Genomic DNA, 23,236 nt, shown 5'->3' on the forward strand with positions numbered 1-23,236 from the left:
TTCTGGTGGGGGTCGGGCGGTAGCGTAGTGGGTTAAGCGCACGTGGCGCAAAACACAAGGACCAGCATAAGGATCCCGGTTTGAGCCCCCAGCTCCCCACCTGCAGGGGAGTCGCTTCACAGGCAGTGAAGCAGGTCTGCAGGTGTCTGTCTTTCTCTCCCAGTCTTCCCCGCCTCTCTCCATTTCTCTCTGTCCTATCCAACAATGAACGACATCATCAACAATAACAACCACAACAAGGCTACAACAACAAGGGTAACAAAAGGGGGAAAAATGGCCTCCAGGAGCAGTGGACTCATGGTGCAGGCACTGAGCCCCAGCAATAACCCTGGAGCCAAAAAAAAAAAAATTCTGGAAGATTATAAAAATGCAAAACAACACATTATATTTGTGAAGTTGGAATAATGGAATAGCAGTAGTGAGAGGATTTTTTTTCTTGCTTATTTTGCTCTTATTATTTACTATGTTTTTTTTCAACTTTTATCTTTTTCTTTTATTGAGTAGAGACAGCCAGAAATTAAGAGGTCAGGGGAGATAGAGAAGGAGAGAGACAGAAAGACACTGCAACACTGCTTCAACACTTGAAAAGTTTTCCCCTTGCAGGTGGGGACTGGGGACTCAAACCTGGGTCCTTTGACACTAACGCGCACCCAACCAGGCCCCATATATGGCTCTTACCATATAGTTTTTATACCATAAAGAACAAACTACTCAATTTAGTGGTGAAAGGGAATTTTTCATATCCATCAGGTGGGTTGGGGCAGAAAAGGTCAAAACCTAATTTATTAAAAGAAATCCAGGGGGCCAGGCAGTGGTACACCTGGTTGAGAAGATATGTTGCAATGCCTAAGGACCCAGGTTCAAGCCCCCAGTCCTTACCTGCAGGAGGAAAGCTTCACGAGGGGGGGCCTGACAGTAGTGTACTGGGTTAAGCGCATATGGTGCAAAGAGCAAGGACTCATGTAATGATCCTGGTTCGAAACCCCCCCCCCCCCCCCCGCTCTCCACCTGCGGGGGCTGGGGGAGAGGGAAGTGTCAGTGAAGCAGGTCTGTAGGTGTTTATCTCCCTGTTTTCCCCTCATCTCTCAATTCCTCTGTCCTATCCAACAATAACAGTTAACAACAATGAAAAAAAAGATGGCCACCAGAAGCAATGGCTTTATGGTGCAGACACTGAGCTCAAGCAGTAACCCTGGAGGCCGAAACAAAAAGCTTCATGAGTGGTGAAGCAGTGCTGCAGATGTCTCTCTCTTTCTCTATATATGTACATAACCCTTCTACTCGATTTATGGCTATCTCTATCAAATAAAGATAATAAAGTGGTTTGGAAGATGGTGCTTTGGAAAAGGCACTAGATTCTCAAGCATGAGGTCCTGAGTTCAGTCCCCAGCAGGACATGTGCCAGAGTGATGTCTGGCTCTTTCTCTTTTCCTATCTTTATCATTAATAAATAAAATCTTAAAAAAAAAAAAAAGATAACTCTTATGAGATGGTTACACTCAAATGTGAAACAGGTAAAACAAACTTTCAAAAAAGCAACCAAAAAAAAAAAAAAAGCAACCAAATTTACATTAGTGGTGGGAGTGGTTTTTTTTTTCTTCTCACAACTATATTTCTAAAATTGTATATTATAAGCCTATGTTTAAAAAAAAACACCTCAGGATTTCATTGGAGATCCCAGGATAACAGTCCTTCCTAATATCTCCTTAAAAATGAAAACATGGGGCTGGGAAGCAGGTTAAGCACACATGGTGTAAAGTGCAGGGACCGTGTAAGTGTCCCAGCTCCTCACCTGCAGGAGGGTCGCTTCTCAAGCAGTGAAGCAGGTCTGCAGGTGTCTTTCTCTCCCTGTCTCTGTCTTCCCCTCCTCTCTCAATTCCTCTCTGTCCTATTCAACAACAAACAGCAGCAATAACAAGGGCAACAAAATGGAAAAAATGGCCTCCAGGAGTAGTGGATTCCTGGTGCAGGCACCAAGCCCTAGCAATAACCCCGGAGGCAAAAATATGAAATAGAGGCCAGGTGGTGGCATACCTGGCTGAACACACATTACCATGCACAAAGACCAGGATTCAAGTGTCTAGTCCCCACCTGCAGGGGAAGCTTCATGTGCTGTATAGTAGTGTTACAGGTCTCTCCTCCTCTCTCCCTGTCCACTTTCTGTCTCTATCCAATAATATCAAAACGATTTTTAAAAATAAATAAATGCAATAAAAAGGCATATCTATTTCTAGACCTCCACACTGAAGTCTAGGGATGAAAAACCATAGGGAAAACCAGACTTACAAAAGGCTAGTCATGTCACTACTGCTGAGAATCATAAAATTTTAGATCGTTATACGACAGATATCTGATAAAATGCACTCTTCGAAGTCGGGTGGTAGCAAAGTGGGTTAAGCGCACGTGGCGCAAAGCACAAGGACAGGTGTAGGATCCCTGTTCGAGCTCCCGGTTTGAGCCCCCGGCTCCCCTGTAGGGGAGTCGCTTCACAGATGGTGAAACAGGTCTCAGGTGTCTATCTTTCTCTCCCCCTCTGTTTTCCCCTCCTCTATTTCTCTCTATCCTATCTAACAACGATGACATCAACAACAATAACTACAACAATGAAAAACAACAAGGGCAACAAAAAGGGAAAATAAATATTTAAAAAATGCACTCTTAAAAAACTATTTTGTAAACCAATATTAAGTCACTAATAAATAAAAATTGGGTCAGAGGAGGTAAATTCATTATTCTTAATAGCTGAGTAGTATTCCATTGTGTATATATACCCCAATTTGTTCAGCCACTTATCTGTTATTGGGCACCTGGGTTGTTTCCAGGTTTTGGCTATTACCAGTTGTGCTGCTATGAACATAGGTGTATGGACACGGATGGCTGTACTTGACTCCTCAGGATATATCCCTAGAAGAGGAATTACTGGGTCATAAGGAAGGTCCAATTCTAGCCTTGTGAGGGTTCTCCAGACTGCTCTCCACAGAGGTTGGACCTGTTTACATTCCCACCAGCAGTGCAGGAGGGTTCCTTTGTCTCCATAACCTCTCCAGCATTTGTTGTTGCTGTCATTTCTGATGTATGACATTCTCACAGGGGTGAAGTGGTATCATGGTTTTTATTTGCATTTCTCTGACAATCAGCAACTTGGAGCAATTCTTTTTAATGTCTGTTGGCCTTTTGTATATCTTCTGTAGTAAATATTCTGTTCATATTTTCTCCTCACTTTTGAATTGGGTCATTTCCTTTTTTTTGTTGCTAATTTTGGTGAGCTCTTCATATATTTTGGTTATTAGCCTCTTGTCTGACATACAAAGATTTTCCATTCTGTGAGGAGTCTCTGTTTGGGTGATGTTTTCTTTTGCTGTGCAGGATCTTTAAGTATTTTGTTTATTTACTTTTATTTATTCCCTTCTGTTGCCCTTATTTATTGTTGTAGTTATTATTGTTGTTGATATTGATGTCATTGTTGGATAGGACAGAAAGAAATGGAGAGAGGAGGGGAAGACAGAGGGGGAGAGAAAGACAGACACCTACAGATCCTTTTCACCGCCTGTGAAGTGACTCTCCTGCAGTTGGGGAGCTGGGGGCTTGAACTGGGATCCTTACACTGGTCCTTGCATTTTGCACCACCTGCGCTTAACCCGATGTGCTATTGCCCTATTTTCTTTTATTTTTGAGAGAGGTGCAGAGAGAGAAAAAGCAGAGCACTGCTCAGCTCTGGCTTATGGTGGTACAGGGGATTGAAACTGGGACTTTGGAACCTCAGGCATGAGAGTCTCTTTGCATAACCACTATACTATCTACCCCTGTCCTGTGCAGGGTCTTTTCAGTTGGATGGAGCTACAAGGAGTTATGTTGAGTGAGATAAATCAGAAAGAGAAAGATGAGTATGGGATGATCCCACTTATAAACATAAGTTGAGAAAGAAGAACAAAAAGGGAAATGCAAAGCAAAATTTGACTGAGTTTGGAGTATTGCACCAAAGTAAAAAAAAACTCTAATGAGGGGGAAAGGTAGATTTTCAGCTTCACCATAGGGGGCTGGAGGTATGGACATAGACCTTTGGTGGTGGGAAAGGTGTTAATATACACTCCCATTAACATATAGTCTTATAAATCACTAGTCAATATGAGAGGGGAAAACTGAATGTCTCAAATTTTTTGATGCACAGACCCCAGTTCTGAGTGTGTGTGTATATATATATATATATATATACATATATATATATATTCCTTCAATCTAAGCACTTAAGGTTTAAAATTGGTAACCTGACTGAAATTTAATAGTGGGCTTAAATTATTAATAAATTTCTAATAATAACTTTTTCTTTGAAATATTAAATCACCAGGGGGCCAGACGGTAGTGCAGCAGCTTAAGCACACATGGCACAAAGTGCAAGGACTGGCATAAGAATCCCAGTTCAAGCCCCAGCTCCCCATCTGCTAGGGGTCACTTCACAGTTGGTGAAGCAGGTCTGCAGGTGTTTATCTTTCTTTCCCCGTCTTCCCCTCCTCTCTTGATTTCTCTGTCTTATCCAACAACGACAGCAATAACAACAACTATAATAACAACGATAAATAACAGGGGCAACAAAAGAGAAAAAATGGCCTCCAGGAGCAGTGGATTTGTAGTGCAGGCACTGAGTCCAGCGATAACCCTGGAGGCAAAAAAAAAGAAATATTATATCACCTATAATTTTTTTTCCCTCCATGGTTATTGCTGGGGCTCAGTGCCTGCACCATGAATCCACTGATCCTTGAAGGCCACTTTTCCCCACTTTTGTTGCCCTTGTTGTAGCCTTGTTGTGGTTGTTATTGTTGATGTCATTCGTTGTTGGATAGGACAGACAGAAATGGAGAGGAGGGGAAGACAGAGGGGGGAAAGACAAGACACCTGCAGACCTGCTTCACCGCCTGTGAAGCGTCTCCCCTGCAGGTGGGGAGCCGGGGGCTTGAACCGGGATCCTTACACTGGTCCTTGCATTTTGCGCCACATGCGCTTAACCCACTGTGCTACTGACCTATAATCTTAGACCAAGGAGACCAGTATCTTATATACTGATAAAGACACAGCTATTTGTAAATAGCATTAAGTGAAAAATCTTGGTGAGGTAGGTCTTGTATGATACAGCAAATCCTAACCAAGGGATTTTCAAAGTAAACCAAACTCCAAAATAACTTGGTTATAACAATTTCTATAGCTTTCTTAAACTCTAAGACAGCAAAAGCCTTCCCCATTCTCTATACAACCTGTATCTCTCCCATTCCTGGAACATCTGGTGTGTGGCTCATTTCCCTTCCTGCTTCTCTGGATCCCTATCATCTGATAACTGCATCTGCTGAGCTCAACCACATCACTGGAACCAGTACCACCTCAACATGTTTCACTTCAGATTGTGTCCAGAGATGCCAGGCATGGCACATAAACCCTTCAGCTCCATTACTCTGGTGAGACCTTTCTTAGCTCATAGAATTATTCCATTTCAGGTGGTGCACTTCCTAATAAAACCACAGAACCTAAATATAGACCAGGCATGAGACAGAGCACATGTGCACATGTATCCATAAATATGGGGAAAATATGTACCTTAAAGTAAAAGTGCACAAGAGTCTGCAGTGACTCAGTAAGTGCAGCAAGCAAGTAGAAAGACCTAAAAACTTTCAGAGGCGGGGCTACGGAGCAGCAGCAGCTGTGCTTCTCTCCCCTCCTCTCCTCTCCTCTCCTCTCCTCTCCTCTCCTCTCCTCTCCTCTCCTCTCCTCTCCTCTCCTCTCCTCTCCTCTCCTCTCCTCTCCTCTCCTCGGTCAACTAGGAATACCAAAGGAGACCACCTGGGACTGCAACAAGACAGGACTAGAACGACTTCAGGAACCCACCAAATCACCAGTGAGTGCAAACACGGTAAGGACATGGACAGAGTATTCACCACAGAAAAGATCCAAAAGGCCAAGAAACACATGAAAAAATGCCCCAAGTCTTTGACTGTCAGAGAAATGCAAATAAAGACATCAATGAGATACCACTTCACTCCTGTGAGAATGTCATACATCAGAAAAGGTAACAGCAGCAAATGCTGGAGAGGGTGTGGGGTCAAAGGAACCCTCCTGCACTGCTGGTGGGAATGTCAATTGGTCCAGCCTCTGTGGAGAACAGTCTGGAGAACTCTCAGAAGGCTAGAAATGGACCTACTCTATGATCCTGCAATTCCTCTCCTGGGGATATATCCTAAGGAACCCAACACACCCATCCAAAAAGATCTGTGGACACATATGTTCTTGGCAGCACAATTTGTAATAGCCAAAACCTGGAAGCAACCCAGGTATCCAACAACAGATGAGTGGCTGAGCAAGCTGTGGTATATATACACAATGGAATACTATTCAGCTATTAAAAACGGTGACTTCACTGTTTTCAGCCGATCTTGGATGGACCTTGAAAAATTCATGTTAAGTGAAGTAAGTCGGAAAACAGAAGGATGAATATGGGATGATCTCACTCTCAGGTAGAAATTGAAAAACAAGATAAGAAAACACAAGTAGAACCTGAACTGGAATTGGCGTATCGCACCAAAGTAAAAGACTCTGCAGTAGGGGTGGGGGAGAATACAGGTCCAAAAGGATGACAGAGGACCTAGTGGGGGTTGTACTGTTATATGGAAAAACTGAGAAGTGTTATATATGTACAAACTATTGTATTTACTGTTGAATGTAAAACATTAATTCCCCAATAAAGAAATTAAAAGACCTAAAAAAGATACGATAAAGTCGTAATCAAATAGTTTCTACTTAGACCTAGGTAATCTCCTTACCTACTTCCTATTACACTTCCCTCAGTCACTCCAAAGCTAACCTTATCAAAGTAAGGACTACAAAAGCTGAATAAGTGCATGCTTTAATGATAACTCGTCACTATCAGGCCACTCCATCATCTGGGGCCCTAGTCAGGGAGCCCTGGGATTAATTACCACATAGACATGATGGGCCAAGACCTCTAACCTTCTCTCCACCCTCACTGTTTATCTCCATCAGGAACATAGTGGGCCTTCTTGTGGGACTCTGCAGAACAACAATGGACTCTGCCCCTCTGTCTGAAGGGAGGCTGGGTCAACATACTCTTGCCACTCAAGAAGGACAGGTCCTGAAATGAGTGCAGCCTAGAATATTCCTAGCTATGACCATGGAATGCAAGCTCAGAGTTACTGCACAGGCTTCTGTGTTGAATGAGTGCCAGATCAGGTCGATGGGGATTGTAGTAATGGTATTTATATACTTATATATTTTCCCCATATTTGGGAGGTACTCTGCCCTGATCCAGCTTTCTAGTCCTATTTCCAACTCTGACACCATCTTCTCAGACAATACCGTTAGCCCACCTGCATGTTATCTGTGGGGCTCAGGCAAAAATTAATAAAGTCATGGACCCCTTGGGATATAGCTAAAATAGACCTACTAGGTTTTTCCAAAATGGAGACCTCAAATCTCATCTGCTATATTCTTTCATTTAGGTTGATTATTAAACATTTTGTTCTGTTTTATATCTCACTACTTTTCAGTCACCAAGTTGCAGGCGCTTTCATGATGCCAACCTCACTTCCCTAGGCAGACAGTATCATCAATGTGTCCTGGAACCCCACTTCTCCAGGACTCTACCCCACTAGGGAAAAATAGGAACAGGCTGGGAGTGTGGCTTGACCCACCAACGCCCATGTTCAGCGGGGAAGCAATTGCAGAAGCCAGACCTCCCACCATCTGCACCCCATAATGACCCTGGATCTCTATTACCAGAGGGATAAAGAATAGAAAAGATTCCAATAGAGGGAATGGAGTACAGAACTCTGATCGTGGGAAATGTGTGGAATTGTACCCCTCTTATCCTGTGGTCTTGTTGATCATTATTAAATCAATAATAATAAAGAAATATGCCGACCTTGTTACTGACCCCTCCAAAAAAACTACTCATAACTATCTAGATGCCATTAGACTTAAATTCTGCTTTTCAATATGGAGAGGAAAATGCCTTTTTCAAAAAAAATTTGTAATCTTTATTTGTTGGATAGAGACAGAAATTGAGAGGGAAGGGGGTGATAGAGAGGGAAAGAGACAGAGAGACACCTGCAGCCCAGTTTCACTACTTGTGAAGCTTTCCCCCTGCAGGGGGGGACCAGGGGCTCAAACCTGGATCCTTGCACACTGTAACATATGCGCTCAACCAGGTGAGCCACCACCTGGACCCCTGGGAAAAATGCTTTTAAAGACTTAATTTTTAAAAAAAAATTTTATATTTATTTATTTTCCCTTTTGTTGTCCTTATTGTATTGTTGTAGTTGTTGTTGGATAGGACAGAGAGAAATGGAGGAGGGGAAGACAGAGAGGGGGAGAGAAAGACAAGACACCTGCAGATCTGCTTCACCGCCTGTGAAGCGACTCTTCTGCAGGTGGGGAGCCGGGGGCTCGAACCGGGATCCTTAGCTTTGTGCCATGTGCACTTAAAGCACCGTGCTACTGCCCGGCCCCCCAAAACTTAAATTTTTTAAAGAAAAGGAACAATGAACTAAACTCAATATTTAATCATTTGTAGGAATAGAAAGAATATAACAAGGATTAGAATTGCATAATATACATTAGATATTTATGAAAGACATCCTGTAGTTTGTTTTTTCTAGCTTTTTCAAGGCAATTAGCTATAATTATAGGAGCTGCAACAGTAATTATATTTTTAGGTTTTTTAGTCATTATCACCTCCTAAATGCTCTCCCTCCTTTGTACAGTTTCACAGTAAAATTGTACACCACTTAAATTAGAAGAGTACAAAGAAATTGGGGCAAATTCCTATGAATGAAATCTAGAGGCCCCAAAATTTTAAGTACTGATTTAGTAGCAGCATTAATGGCATCAACCTTCTATTTATTCATATTATTAATGAAAAAGAAGCTTAGAGGTGAGGGTCATTAAATACATCTAAAATATAAATATTATGTGTTTCCTTGTTAGCATCAGGAAATCATTTTATCTACCCCACATTCTATCTGGTCTCAGAAAAAAAGGTCAGAGACAATTACAAAGAGGGTGCTGCATATCATCAGGTCCATTTTCAAAACAATGAGATCACAGGGAATGTCCCTTCAGTGTTTCTTTTTATCAGATATTTCTGCTGTTCCTCTGGTTGTTAATCCATTTATGTCTGCATCCTAAAATGAAAAACAAAATAAAACATTAGATACTATAACAAAAGGACAGTCATCACAAAAAGATTTTCTCTAGAAACATACATTTCAGGAAATTCTCTGCTTCTTGCTGAAAAAAAAAAACAAAACAAAACAAACTAAAACAGCCACTATTTATTAAAAATTTCCCAGGGCTAGGTAGTGGTACAGCTCTGGTTAAGCATGCATATTACCATGCACAATGACCCAGGTTTGAATCCCTGCTTAAAGTAAAGCAGGTCTACAGGTGTCTTATCTTTCTCCCTACCTCCTCCCTCCTCTCTCAATTCTCTGTCTTGTCAAATAAAGGGGAGGGGAGGAGGGAGAGAAAAGATGACTCTGGAGCCAATTAAAAAAAAAAAAAGAACAAAAAACCTTAGGCTGGGCAGTGGCCCACTCTGTTGAGTATACACCTTACAATAGCAAGTACCTGGGGCTAAGTCCCAGCTCCCCACCTGCAAGGGGGGAAACTTGCTGCAGGTCTCTCTCCATCTCTCTCTCTCTCTACTCTCAGTTTCTCTGTCTCTACCTAAATAAACCAAAATTTAAAAGTAATTTAAAAATCTTCTCTTGGATAATGCACTGCTTTGCCTGTGGACCACCTAGTTTTTTTTTTTTTTTTCTTTTAAAATATTTATTTATTCCCTTTGTTGCCCTTGCTTTTTTGTTGTTGTTGTTATTATTGTTATTAATGTCGTCGTTGTTAGATAGAACAGAGAGAAATGGAGAGAAGAGGGGAAGACAGAGAAGGGGAGAGAAAGATAAGACACTTGCAGACCTGTTTCACCACCTGTGAAGCGACTCCCCTGCAGGTGGGGAGCCGGGGCTCAAATCAGGATCCTTGCACCGGTCCTTGCACTTTGCACCATGTGCACTTAACCCTCTGCTCTACCGCCCGACTTCCACCACCTAGGTTTGACCTGGTCCCCACCACACTGGAGAAAGCTTCAGTGTTGTGGAATTTCACACTCCCTACTTTTTTTTTTTTTTTTCACACTCCCTACTTCTTTACCTCTTGTCTTTACTAGAAAAAGTCATCCTGGAGTGGTGAAGTTCTGGTGATTAAGAAGAAAACTGTATGTGGTCTGGGAGGCAGCACAGTACATAGGGCACCAGACACTCAGGAAAAAGGTTCTGAGTTTGATCCATGTGCCAGAATGATGCTCTGATTCTCCTGCTCTCTCATTAATATTAAAGCAAACAGAACCCCTCTATGACCCTCTTATCTAATGTTATCAATCAGTAGAGTCAGCGAAACTGGCTCTTAGATTTACTATTACTCTGGCCAGCCAAGAAACAGATGCATTAGTCAGGGACGTAATCATCTTCAGGGACCAACAACCACCAATGGGACAGCTTTTGTAATAGTGTGATCAGGAAGGTGGCACAGTGGACAAAGGGTTGGACTCCCAAGCAGGAGGTCCTGAGTTTGATCCCCAGAAACACATGCACCAGAATCATGTCTGGTTCTCTCTCTCTCGCCTTCTATCCCATTCACTAATAAACAGTAAAATATTAAAAATAAATAAATAAAAATAAAAATTAGATTTTGTTAATACAGAACTCACTATGATATTACTGGTATTTTGGAGACCTCCGAGGTACAAACTGGTTAGCCTTTCCCAGGACACAATTTTCTTCTGACATATTAGTAAACTGTCCTCTCCCCCCAAATTCAAATCAAATAAATACCAGAGTACTTGCTCAGCTGACTTATGATGGTGTGGGGTACTGAACCTGGGGTTTTGCAGCCTCAGGTCTGAGTCTCTTTGCATAACCATTTTGCTATCTCCCCCACCTGTAAACTCCTAGCTTTAAAAAGCAGTTGAAAGATACTTTAAGGAACCTCTGGTTCCAAGAATTTGTCTTTCCAAAGTCAAGTATTTTGCCCTGGTTCTACCACACCCTGTCCTGCTCTGGCTCAAGGCACTGCAGTACTCTTACCTTACAGTCACCTTTGCCTTTGTTTTTATCATTGGATTCTGGTATAGCTTTTTTAGGCCACATCCGACTAACAAAAGGTGAAATCAGAGGGTAGATATATGGCTCCAGGAATTTTTTGTAGACCCAGAGCAGAACCGGAATGACAATACAAGGAATGCACACCATTGTCTCAGGCTTGGGGTCCTAGACTTGTGGTTAATACCTATGAAAAAAAAAACAGATTAGTTTACCACAGACTGACATATGAAGGACCTAACTAGATTAAGGTACATGAAAGGACTATTTCTAAGTTGAAAGATACATAATACTGATATTCTACTATTTGCTTTTAAAACCAAGTGTCTAGGGGGTCAGGTGGTAGCGCAGTGGGTTAAGCACACACGGGTCGAAGCACAAGGACCAGCTTAAGGATCCCAGTTTGAGCCCCGGCTCCCCACCTGCAGAGGAGTCACTTCACAAGCAGTGAAGCAGGTCTGCAGGTGTCTATCTTTCTCTCCCTCTCTCTGTCTTCCCTTCCTCTCCCCATTTCTCTCTGTCCTATCCAACAACGATGACATCAAGAGCAATAATAACTACAACAATAAAACAAGGGAAACAAAAGGTAAAATAAAAATAATTTAAAATGAAGTCTCCTTTAAATAAATTAAAAAAATAAGTTAAACAAACAAAAAAAAAAAAAGAAAGAGGAAGAAAGTGGCCATTGGCAGTGGAGCTGCACATTCATTGTGCAGGCACCTAGTGCTGGTGGCAAATGGGGTTGGGGACACAGATAACTGAAGAAACAATGCAACTAGTAGGGCATCAGACTTGGAGTTCTGAGGTTTTCAGTTTGCTCCCCAGCACTGGCTTGTCTCATGTGAAACTCATTCTTAATAAGTCTTGTGTAATGGTTATGCAAAATGACTCTCAAAGCTGAAGTTCTCAAGTCCCAGGTTCAATCCCCTGCACCACCACAAACCAGAGCTGATCAGTGCTCTTCTTCTTCTTCTAGCGTTTGCCCTTCTTCCGTAGCCAGTCAACAGTGTCAGGTTGAGCCTGATGTAAAGTTTCGAGACCTCCTTTGAATCTGGAGAGGTGGCAGTCGTTGACTATGTGGGTCATAGTCTGTCTGGAGCCGCAGGAGCAGTTCGGGTTGTCTCTGGCTCCCCAGCGATGGAACATAGCGGCGCACCGGCCATGGCCTGTTCGATAGCGATTGAGGAGGGCCCAATCATAACGTGCTAGGTCAAAGCCGGGTGGACGCTTGCAGGGGTCTGGGATGAGGTGTTTGTTCTTTACCTCACCTGACTGCCAACTCTGTTTCCAAGAGTCTGGAACAGAGAAGTTCAGTGTAGGCGTAGGGGACCAGATTGGGTGACGAGACGTCAAGCGTTGGACAGGGTGGGTGAAGATATCCGTGTATATTGGCAGGTCCGGTTGAGCGTGGACGTGGGAAATGAACTTAGATGATGCTGCATCCCGACGAATATCTGGCGGGGCGATGTTGCTAAGAACTGGCAGCCATGGAACCGGGGTGGAACGGATGGTTCCAGAAATGATCCTCATGGAGAAATATAATTTGGAATTGACCAAGTGGACACGGGGGCTACGGAACCATACTGGGGCACAGTATTCTGCAGTGCTCTAGTAAATAATAACAATAATTTAATGAGAGTATCACTCTGACATGAGTTACTAGGGATCAAACTTGGGACCTCATGCTCATAGATCACTCTACTCCACTATACCTCTTCCAGGCAGAAAAGAAAGAAAGAAAAGAAAGAAAGAAAGAAAGAAAGGAAGGAAGGAAGGATGGATGGATGGAAGGAAGGATGGATGCATGGATGCATGGATGGAAGAGGAAGATTGATTCAGGACTGTCCCTCACTGCACTGAGGGAGGCTTTGGTGCTATGATGTCTTTCCCTCTTTCTTTCATGTGATAAAGTCAGGGTGCACTGATGAAGCCCCAATAACAAAAACAAAAAGACTTGGCAACCTTGGGTTGATTCAGTGGGTAGGGCAGATGCTCTTTCCTTCTCTTGATCCCTCTTCTCATTAAGTTTTTTTTAGTTGTTTCTTAATAAAGTTGGTAGTTGTAACCTTTACTCTAGTTTAGTGTCAACTAAATTTCAAAGCCTAACCATCTTCAAGGACTAGCACTACCCAATGAGGCAACGTTTGTAACAGAGAATTCAGGTACCATTTTGGAGACCTCCAGATTGCAAACTGGCTAGTCTTTCCCGTGAAGTGTGTCCTCAGCAACTTGAAAAATAACTAAGGCTACACCCCTATACTATTAAATCAAAAACCTCTTAAACTTACAATAATTTTTTTAAAGATTTTATTTATTTATTAATGAGAAAGATAGGAAGAGAGAGAAAAGAACCAGACATCACTCTGGCACGTGCTGCCGGGGGTTGAACTTAGGACCTCATACTTGAGAGCTCAATGCTTTATCCACTGCACCACCTCCCTGACCACAACTTATAATAAATTTTAATTCCTTGGAGTAGACTTTAAAGAACTAAAGAGCCTCAGAGGGCGGAGGAGACAGCATAATGGTTATGCAAACAGACTCTCATGCCTGACGCTCCTAAGTCCCAGGTTCAATCCCCTGCACCACCATAAGCCAGAGCTGAGCAGTGCTCTGGTGTTTCTCTCTCTGTGTGTTTCTCTCTCTCTGCATCTCTCTCAAAAATAAAATTAAAAAATTAAAAAAAAAGAAAAAATATGCAGAAAATAGTTCTGCCAATATTTAAAAAAAAAAAAGAGCCTCAGAATAGAATGCTAAAATATAGTATTTTCAAATTTCAAAACATTGTAAATAAAGTGGTGTGTGCTGGCAAAAAAAGCAGTTTAACTTATAAGTAAACAGTATCAAACAGTATGAAAGTTCATTTCAAACAGTATGAGTGTGCTTTGAAATGAACCACAAAGGCAATTAAGGAATAAAAATGTAGACTGCCGGGCTGGTGTCGTGGCTCTGCCTGTGGACTAAGACAGGAATAAAAATGTAAATGTTTGGCCAAACATACCTGCAATTATACAGAGAATTTGTAATTGGATTCTGTAAAAACTGTCCCCCACGCTAAAATAGCACACTAAGGGTTTAACAAGTTATTCTGTTCTCCAAAATGAGCAGTGAATCTTTCCCAGCATTAGGAAAAGATCAGACATTCAGAATCTAATTTGCAAAGAAAGAAGTGTCTGGTATACAGACTTCAGGTGTATGACAACCCTTCGGCTTCATTACTCGCATGAGACCATTCCTTTCATAGTATTCTCTAATTCCATTCCAGGCGGTTCACTTCCTAACAAAGTCCCAAAACCTAGATATAGACCGGACCCATGAGCTAGAGCTTATGTTCACATGTATCCATAAACTAGGGCAAAACATATACCTGAAAGCAAAAATACACAATAGTCTGAAGTGAGTACTCCCCCCAACACTTCATCTGCACTATTCCAGCCTTTAGGTCCATAATTGTTCAACAATTTGTTTGGCTTTGTATGTTAACTCTCTTTTCAGCCACCAGGTTCCAGATGCTAGCATGATGCCGACCAGACTTTCCTGGACAGATGACCCCACCAATGTGTCCTGGAGCTCACCTTCCCCAGAGCCCCACCTTACTAGGGAAAGAGAGAAGCAGGCTGGGAGTATGGATCGACCTGTCTACGCCCATGTTCACCAGGGAAGCAATTACAGAAGCCAGACCTTCCACCTTCTGCATCCCACAATGACCTTGGGTCCATATTCCCAGAAGGATAAAGAATAGGAAAGCTTTCAGGGGATGGGATATGGAAATCTGTGGTGGGAATGGTGTTGAGTTGTACCCCTCTTGTCCTATGGTTTTGTTAATGTCTCCTTTTTAAAAAAAAATTTTTTTATTTATTCATGAGAAAGATAGGAAGATAGAAAGAACCAGACATCACTCTGGTACATGTGCTGCCAGGGATTGAACTCAGGACCTCATGCTTGAGAGTCCAATGCTTTATCCACTGCGCCACATCCTGGACCACAATGTCTCCTTTTTTAAATAAATAAAAAGAAAGTGTCTGGTATATCAAGACCTATCAAGCAGACTGGATTTGAAGTTAGGTTTCACCATTTGCCTTTCCCTCTTCCCAAACCTACTGATTCTAATTTTCCCATTTTATTAAATCATAACCAATCCCTTCAAAAACAACCGGCAGTGCTAAAAACACTAGGCTAATGACTTATTTTTTAACCAGAGGAGATGCCTGGGACCTTGGAGTTGCAGACATAAATATCTTTTTCATAACTACTATGCTGTTTCCCCAGCGCTCTTACACTGTTTTAAGTAAACTAATATTAAATATTATAACCCTAGGGGCCAGGTGGCAGTGCACCTGGTTGAGCACACGTTACAGTGCACAAGGACCTGGGTTCGAGCCCCCAGTCCCCACCAGCAGGGGGAAAACGTTGCACGTGGTGAAGCAGCGCTGCAGATCTCTCTACCCCTCCCCACTCTACCCCGCCCCATCCCTCTTAATTTCTGGCTGTCTCTCTCCAATAAGTACGTAAATATAATAATAGTAAAAATACTAGACTCTTAGGTCATAATTACAACTTTCATACAACATCTAGCTCTCTTCAAAATGAAGTTACTGTTGTATGCCTCACACTGATTCTCCCCTGAGACATTTTATGTGGAAAGTGATGGGCAAGGGAGACAGCATAATGGTTATGCAAACAGACTCTCAAACCTGAGGTTCCAAAGGCCTCAAACTCAATCCCTCGCACCACCACAAATCAGAGCTGAGTAGTGCTATGGTTAAATAAATAAATAAAAATTAAATAAAAGAACGTGACTTCGAAATGTCTGGTAGCTATGATAGATTGATTACATTGTTTACTGACTTCAAAACCAACTCTCGAACATTTACATCAAAACGATCAAAATAGGTGAAAACTGTTGGGGCAAAGGCGTTCCTCTCCATTCTTCTCGGAAGACAAGAATGAGGCTCAGCAGAAAAGAGCGAGCGGACATCACTTACCCAGGGTGAAGGAAAGACAAGTAGTAAAAGCACAAGAGAGAAGAAGATTAAGAGGTGAGGGCGGTGAGGCGGACGAGACTGGGAGAGGCGGCTGCAGGCGGGGGTGGGGGAAGGAAGATGGTTCGGGAAGCCGAAGCTGGGGATACCGTTAGGCGCCAGAGCAGGAGAGCCGCACACTGCGCCACACCCTTCCGGGCAGCTTAAAATCACCGCGACACAACCCACCCTTTCTCCCAACGTCCAGCCCAAAGTGGCTGTCTACCGGCCCGGCTCACCAGGGACCTCCAAGCCCAAGCGAAAATGTCTGCACTTCCGGAGAGGGACGTGCGGCAGCACAGCCAATCAGCACCACAGAATGGGTCGACAAAGGCGTGCGCGCGCACATACGTCAAGGCGACGCACAGGATGACGTCGACACGACTTCCGGTGCAGCAGTAAAATGGTCTGCGGCTATCTAACTGCATACACGAGGATTCCGGAGATGAGGCCTGGTGAATGGGCCCCGCCCCCGCCCCCGCCCCGCCCCCAAAGTGTGCCGTAACTATGCTTTTGCATTGTAAAGGGATCTTAAGGCACCAGGTTAAGTCTATGAGGTCAATTTTAAGGGTGAGTAGAACTCTGGTTTAAAAGTTATAATCGTGGGTGTACTGCAGCGGGTTAAGCGCACATGGCGCAAAGCACCGGCCTAAGGACCCCAGTTCAAGCCCCGGGCTCCCCACCTGTAGGGAGGTTGCTTCACAGGTCTGCAGGTGTCTATCTCTCCCCTTCTCTGTCTTCCCCTCCTATTTCTCTCTGTCCTATCCAACAACAACATCAATAACAATAATAGCCAAAACAACTGTAAGCCAACAAGGGCAACAAAAGGGGAAAAAATTGCCTCCAGGAGCAGTGGATTCGTGGTGCAGGCACCAAGCCCCAGCAATAACCCTGGAGGCCAAAAAACAAAAGAACAACAAAAAATTATAATTGTGTGGAGCGGGCGGTAGCGCAGCGGTTTAAGTGCACATGGCATTCAGCACAAGGACCTGCATAAGGATCCGGGTTCGAGCCCCCGGCTCTCCACCTGAAGAGAGGTCGTTTCACAAGCAGGTCTGTAGGTGTCTTTCTTTCCCCTTCTGTCTTTCCCCTCCCCTCTCTATTCCTCTCTAGCCTATCCAACAGTTGACAATAACTATAACAGATACGGAAAGTGGTGCAGTACCTAAGGCACTAGGTTCTCAAGCATGAGGTCCTGAGTTCAATCCCCAACAGCACATGTATCAGGGATGTCTGGTCCTCCTGTCTTTCTCATTATAAAATCTTTAAAAAAAAAAAAATGGGGGGGTTTTATTGTTATATGGGGAACTGGGGAATGTTATGCATGTGCAAACTATTGTATTTACTGTTGAATGGAAAACATTAATTCCCCAATAAAGAAATTACAAAGAAAAACATTTGTGGTCTGGGAGTTGGCAGTGGATAAAGCATTGGATTAACAACCATGAGGTCCTGGAGTTCAATCCCTGGCAAATGTACCAGAGTGGTGTCTGCTTCTTTCTCATGAATAAATATTAAAAAAAAAAAAAAATCTGTAGTCAGGTGGTAGCGCAGTGGGTTAAGCAGCGCTTGTAGTATGAAGCGCAAGGACCAGCACAGGGATCCCGGTTCAAGCCCCTGGCTCCCCACTTGCAGGGGAGTCGCTTCACAGGCAGGTGTCTTTCTTCCTGTCTTCCCCTTCTCTCTCCATTTCTTTGTCTTAACAAAGACATCAATAACTACAACAACAAAAAAATCTTGTTTCTAGCTTGGGGGTATGGATCAACCTGCCAAGGCCCATGTCCAGCAGAGAAGCAATTACAGAAGCCAGACCTTCCACCTAATGCACCCCATAAAGAATTCTGGTCTAATCCCAGAGGTATAAAGAATAGGGAAGCTGGGCAGGGGTAGTTAGCATAAGGGTTTTGCAGAGATCCTCAATGCCTGATGCTCCAAAGTCCCAAGTTCAATCCCCTGCACCACCAGAGCTGAGCAGTGCTCTGGATAAAAAAATAGGGAAGCTATCACCAACTCCAGTTTCTACTTGTGTTTTCAACTTCTGCCTCATAGTGTACTGCACCAAAGTAAAAGACTCTGGGGTGGGTGGGTGGGTGGAAAGAGTACAGGTCCAAAAAGGAGAGGGGACCTAATGGGGATTATGTGGAAAACTTAGAAATGTTATGCAAGTGCAAACTACTGTATTTAATGTAAAACATTAATCCCCCAATGAAGTTACCTCTACCCGAGTATAACAGTATATTCTTGGACTATGTTTGTTTATGCAACTACAATCACAGGACATTGACTGGCAGTTTTTCTTGGCCAGTCACACTAGGAGGTTGTGGACCCCTGCTTTCCCATTTGCATTTTTAAATATTTTATTTTCCTTTTGTTGTCCTTGTTTTTATCGTTGTTGTGGTTATTCTTGTTGCCAGATAGGACAGAGAAATGGAGAAAGGAGGGGAAGACAGTTGAGGAGAGCAAGAGAAGACACCTGCAGACCTTCTTCACTACTTGTGAGGCAACCCCCCTTGCAGGTGGGCAGCTGAGGGCTCAAACCAGGATCCTTATGCAGATCCTGGTTTCTTGCACCATGTGCGATTAACCTGCTGCACTACAGCCCAATCCCGTCCCATTCTTTTTTATCTTAAGTCTTTTTCTCAATTGTTGCTCCTTCTCCTGTGTAACAGAGGCTGCTGGCTAGGAAACCATCAAATCAGTAAATAAGTAGGTTAAGAATGTTGTAGGAAGGTGCCCCAGCAGACCTGTTGGGACTCTCATGAAGCTCCAGTTTCAATGGCTATTATCTATCTCTCATGCTCCAAATGTTCCCTCCCTAGAAGGTAGATAGCATAGCGGTTATGCAAAGACACTCATGCCCGAGGCTCAGTCCCCTGCACCACCATAAACTGGATCTGCCCAAGACTGATAAAAAGTGTTCTCTTGGAAACTACCTAGCTAATGGGATTGGGGCTTCTTCAGTGCAGTGCTGCAGATGTCTCTTCCTCTTAAGAGGGGGAAAAAGCCACAAGGGTGCAAGCACCAAGCCCTGGCAGTAACAACAGCAAACAGGCTAGCTGTCATCTACTTCAGCAAAGCCAAGGACTTCTTTATTCAGTGAACTGTACACAAATTTTACTTAAGACTAATAGCTGGGAGTCAGAATAAAACTTAATAGGTCACTTAGAACTTGCACTCGTGAGGTCCAGGTTCCCCCAGGTTCAGTTCCTGGCACCACCTTATGCCACAGGGGAGACCTCTGATCTTTCCCCCTTCCATATACTCACAGGAAAATCTTTAAAAGCAGTTACCAATAATGACAACCAACCATTTGTTTTTAGTTTCAGTTACATTTATTTTATGTTCAATTTATTCCCGGGCCATAAGTTTTTGTTTCTTTAGTTTCTTCTGGGATATCTGGGAAGGAAAAAAAAAAATGAAAGAAGTTAATCTTCTGGAGAATGTCAGACTTCTTAAAGGTATACTGTAGCAGAAATTTAAGTCCTTAGCCCCCACATGCAGAGGGAAAGCCTCTGCGGGCTGTGAAGCAGCACTGGTGTTGTCTCTCCCTACTGTCTATCCAGAGAAGAGACCTTAGATTGGGAGGACCCATCATTTGACAAATTGCATGTGAAGTAGCTATAGGCAACTCAGGTGGTTATCAGAATATAGCAATGTAATTATTCACCTGGTTAAACACAAAGGTCAATAAAAAAAGCCTAGGGTGGAGGGTAGATAGCATGATGGTTATGTAAACAGACTCTCATGCCTGAGGTTCCAGAGTCCCTGGTTCAATCCCCCACATCACCATAAGCCAGAGCTGGAAGTGACCTGATTTAAAAGAAAAAAGTGGTCTGGGAGGTGGCGTAGATAGAGCATTGGACTCTCAAGTATGAATGAGGTCCTGAGTTCAATCCCGTACCAGAGTGATGTCTGCTTCTTTCTCATGAATCAATAAATTAAAAAGGCCTAAAAGGTTGCTCAGAACAGTTTTCTTTTTCACGGTTATTCCAAAGGTGTCCTAAGTTAGTCATCACAGCAACCTAAAACCTGGTACCACTATACAAATGAAACTAAGTAAAAACCAAGTAACCACCTTTTTCTTCTGTGCAACCTCCTCCTCCGGTTTAGGGACAATCTGCTCTTTTTCAGTGAGGATCATCTCAATGTGGCAGGGAGAGCTCATGTAGGGGTTAATCCGACCATGAGCTCTGTAAGTTCGGCGCCTCATCTTCGGGGCTTTGTTCACCTGGATATGTTCAATGACCAGGGAATCTACATCTAGGCCCTAGAATGGTGAGGACAGCAAAATACTTGGTTAATACCATAAACTGTCATTGAGAAAAAACCGTGTCATTCACCACCCATGACATTTTGAAAAACAATCCTTGAAACAAACATGAATCTACTTAAGTCCAAACTGCAAAAACTCCTGTGTCAAATATTCTTAAGTTTACTACATATCATTGCTTTAAATTCTAAGACTTGGCATATGTCTCCCCAATATGATAAACGTGGGAAATTTTCATTTTACAAAGATTCTAAAGAGCAGGGATAGGATAGCATAATGGTTATGCAGAGAGACTCTCATGCCTGCCTGAGGCTGCAGAGACGTCCCAGGTTTCCAATCCCCCACACCACAATAAGACAGAGCTGTGTAGTGCTTCGGTGTTTCTCTCTAATAGGAATGTTAAAAAAAAAAAAAAAAAAAAAAAAACAGCAGTGGTCCTGGAGGTGGTGCAGTGGATAAAGCACCACTCTCAAGCATGAGGTCATGAGTTCAATCCCCAGCAGCACATGTACCAGAGTGATGTCTGGCTCTTTCTCATTAATTAATAAATAAAATATAAAAAAAAGAAACAGCAAAGATTCTAAAGTAGTTCACACAACTGTCTATCTGACCAAAGGCGTGTCAGGAGAATGCTTTCCTCATGAAAACAGCTCAATGTCAATGTTTAGACATTGGAATTAGGGGGAAGCCAATAAAGCCAAATATTTCAATTGAGAACTTAGGCTTTGAAAAGCTGATAGGACAAGCAAATAAAATCTAGGCCACAAATTAAGTGAGCCAGCACCTCACTGCACTTAAAGACACTGCACAGGTACCTTAAGTTCAGCGTTGCTCTCTGCGTTTTTAAGCATATGCAGCAGAAACTCAGCACTCTTCTTGGGCCAACGACCTTGAGTCCAGCCCCATTGTTTGGCCTAAAAAGAAGTAAAGGATTATTAGTAATTTCCTCTTACTGAAGTTAACAGCTAAGATGAGTAAATGAGGTTGCTCAGAGTACATTTTATTTTCATGGTTAATCCAAAGGTGTCCTAAGATTGACATCATAGCAACCAGACAAGCCATTCAATCACCTGCCATTACTACTTGTCACTTTTTCTCACCTGGGCACACCTACCAACGCCACCATTGTAGCGACGGAATGGCACACATTGCTTCTGTAGAGTGACATCCTTCAGATACTTGGTGGCTTTTCGGATATGCATGCCTTTGATGGCCTGGGCAGTTTCTCTAGTGTTCTAAGTGTAAACAGAAAACCAATAGGTTACTTTGTTTTTTTAACCAGAATACAGCTCAGCTTTGGCTTTTGGTGGTATGGGAGGGCTTGAACCTGGGACTTGGAGCCTCAAGCATGAGAATCTTTTTGTATAAACATTATGCTCTCTGCAGCCCAGTGGATCACTTTTAGAAGACCCGCTTCTCCTGATTTAAAAATGTGAGCATATGAACAGTTGAAAACACTGGACTTGGGGGCCAGGTGATGAGTTAAGTGCATAGTTCAAAACGCAAGGATCCTGGCTCAAGGTCCCAGGCCCCACCTGCAGGGGATGCTTCAAGGCCGTGAAAGGTCTGCATGCAGGTGTCTTTCCCTTGCTCCTTTGAATTTCTGTCCTACCCAATAAAAATGGAAAAATGGTGGCCAGTAGCAATGGATTTGTAGTGCAGGCACAGCCGAGTGATAGCCCCTGGAGGCTTTATAGGAGAAAAATCTGATTTACAGGGGGTCAGGCAGTAGTGCAGCGGATTAAATGCACATGGATCCAGCCCCCGGCTCCCCCCTTGCAGGTGAGTCGCTTCACAGGCGGTGAAGCAGGTGTGCAGTTGTCTTTCTCTCCCCTTCCTCTTTCCATTTCTCTGTCCTATCCAACAATAACAAGGGCAACAAAATGGGAAAAACGGCCTCCAGGGGCAGTGGATTCCTAGTGTAGGCAAGGAGCCTCAGCAATAAGCCCGAAGGCAAGAAAAAAAAAATACCTAATTTACAGCAGGCGGTTAGCTACCGTGAATCGAGGGTTGAAATCAACTCTAGCCCTCCCCACTTAAGCATTTTAATACCAACAGCTCGCAACCCTCGATTTACACACAATCGTCCAACTCGTTCCTTACTCTACACCACCACCCCCCGAACACCGCGCAGCGGAAACCAGCGTTTGAAAGGTGGCTGCTCAGAACTGGTTTGTTTTCACGGTAAATCCAAAGGTGTCCTAAGAGAAGCATCACCGCAGCCGCCGTTTCCAGGAAGCCCGCGTCCTGGCACCCGACATACCTTGAAATGCACGCGGAGGTTGGAGCCTCTGGACTTGCATGCTGAAACACAAGGGGGCCGGTTAGTTTCCGCGCTCCTGCCCCCTAGCCCGCGCCGGGAAGCCTCGGCTTCTCTCCATCACTTACATTTCGTTGGGTTTTCTGGGTCAAGCGAATAGCGGACCATGGTGGGGGGTCACCTGAAGGAAGCAGAGCATCTCGGTCAGCGCCCACCGGCGAGGAAGCTCCGTGCGCCGGGAACGCGCGGCAAGCGGCACCGACGCGGCTGGTTTTCTCGGCTTATGCGAATTTGCCCCAAGATGCCGCCATCGCAGCCGCCTTCCCCACCACGCAAGGCTTCCCTTGCCCCCAGCCCCCAAGCCCGCGCTCTGGGGCTGCCACTCACGTTAGGTGCCCCCCGAATTCCAAGCACTCGTGATGAGACGAGTAAACTTCCACCTTTATCCCCCACAACTTCCTCCAGCTGCAAAACTACCGCGTCCTGATCAACACTCACCGCTAAAGCTTTGACGGTGATCCCGAGTCGG

The 23,236-nt window shown here is 43.7% G+C and overlaps 2 protein-coding genes and 3 non-coding genes across 8 annotated transcripts; all 5 read right to left on the minus strand.

Moving 5' to 3' along the window:
- Window positions 1–8,546: 8,546 nt before the first annotated feature.
- On the minus strand, window positions 8,547–16,509 carry C15H18orf32 (chromosome 15 C18orf32 homolog). Of its 3 annotated transcripts, none has more exons than XM_060173856.1 (3): window positions 16,417–16,509; window positions 11,142–11,343; window positions 8,547–9,182 (listed from the first exon to the last, which is right to left on the minus strand). In XM_060173856.1, the coding sequence occupies exons 2-3, from the start codon at window positions 11,304–11,306 to the stop codon at window positions 9,117–9,119; spliced, it is 231 nt and encodes a 76-aa protein (XP_060029839.1). In that variant the 5' UTR covers window positions 11,307–11,343; window positions 16,417–16,509; the 3' UTR covers window positions 8,547–9,116. The 3 variants fall into 3 exon arrangements, with proteins under 3 accessions (XP_060029839.1, XP_060029838.1, XP_060029840.1); XM_060173855.1 differs by having other exon boundaries at window positions 16,367–16,439; XM_060173857.1 differs by lacking the exon at window positions 16,417–16,509 and adding an exon at window positions 16,288–16,403.
- A 2,730-nt stretch (window positions 16,510–19,239) lies between these two features.
- RPL17 (ribosomal protein L17) lies at window positions 19,240–22,890 on the minus strand. Of its 2 annotated transcripts, XM_007515924.3 has the most exons (6): window positions 22,836–22,890; window positions 22,711–22,751; window positions 21,548–21,682; window positions 21,263–21,361; window positions 20,253–20,444; window positions 19,240–19,573 (listed from the first exon to the last, which is right to left on the minus strand). In XM_007515924.3, exons 1-6 carry the CDS (start codon window positions 22,873–22,875, stop codon window positions 19,526–19,528), a joined length of 555 nt encoding a protein of 184 aa, XP_007515986.1. In that variant the 5' UTR covers window positions 22,876–22,890; the 3' UTR covers window positions 19,240–19,525. The 2 variants fall into 2 exon arrangements, with proteins under 2 accessions (XP_007515986.1, XP_060029836.1); XM_060173853.1 differs by lacking the exons at window positions 22,711–22,751; window positions 22,836–22,890 and adding an exon at window positions 22,556–22,574.
- Window positions 20,133–20,198, minus strand: LOC132533247 (small nucleolar RNA SNORD58). The gene has a single exon (XR_009545144.1). It is a non-coding gene; the product is annotated as a small nucleolar RNA SNORD58 (small nucleolar RNA).
- On the minus strand, window positions 21,431–21,496 carry LOC132533248 (small nucleolar RNA SNORD58). Its single transcript, XR_009545145.1, has one exon. It is a non-coding gene; the product is annotated as a small nucleolar RNA SNORD58 (small nucleolar RNA).
- Window positions 22,605–22,669, minus strand: LOC132533249 (small nucleolar RNA SNORD58). The gene has a single exon (XR_009545146.1). It is a non-coding gene; the product is annotated as a small nucleolar RNA SNORD58 (small nucleolar RNA).
- Window positions 22,891–23,236: the final 346 nt, after the last annotated feature.

This window comes from Erinaceus europaeus, chromosome 15, assembly GCF_950295315.1.
Source record: "Erinaceus europaeus chromosome 15, mEriEur2.1, whole genome shotgun sequence".
Taxonomy (NCBI): Eukaryota; Metazoa; Chordata; class Mammalia; order Eulipotyphla; family Erinaceidae; genus Erinaceus; species Erinaceus europaeus.

Excerpts from the sequence above, each read along its gene's own strand:
- C15H18orf32 (XM_060173856.1), bottom strand. The coding sequence starts at position 11,306 with ATGGTGTGCATTCCTTGTATTGTCATTCCGGTTCTGCTCTGGGTCTAC. Across the intron at positions 9,183-11,141 it reads AAGGCAAAGGTGACTGTAAG|GATGCAGACATAAATGGATT; the intron begins GTAAGAGTACTG and ends TTTTCATTTTAG.
- RPL17 (XM_007515924.3), bottom strand. The coding sequence starts at position 22,875 with ATGGTCCGCTATTCGCTTGACCCAGAAAACCCAACGAAAT. Across the intron at positions 21,683-22,710 it reads ACCTCCGCGTGCATTTCAAG|AACACTAGAGAAACTGCCCA; the intron begins GTATGTCGGGTG and ends GTTTACACTTAG. Across the intron at positions 19,574-20,252 it reads AGGTTGCACAGAAGAAAAAG|ATATCCCAGAAGAAACTAAA; the intron begins GTGGTTACTTGG and ends TTTCCTTCCCAG.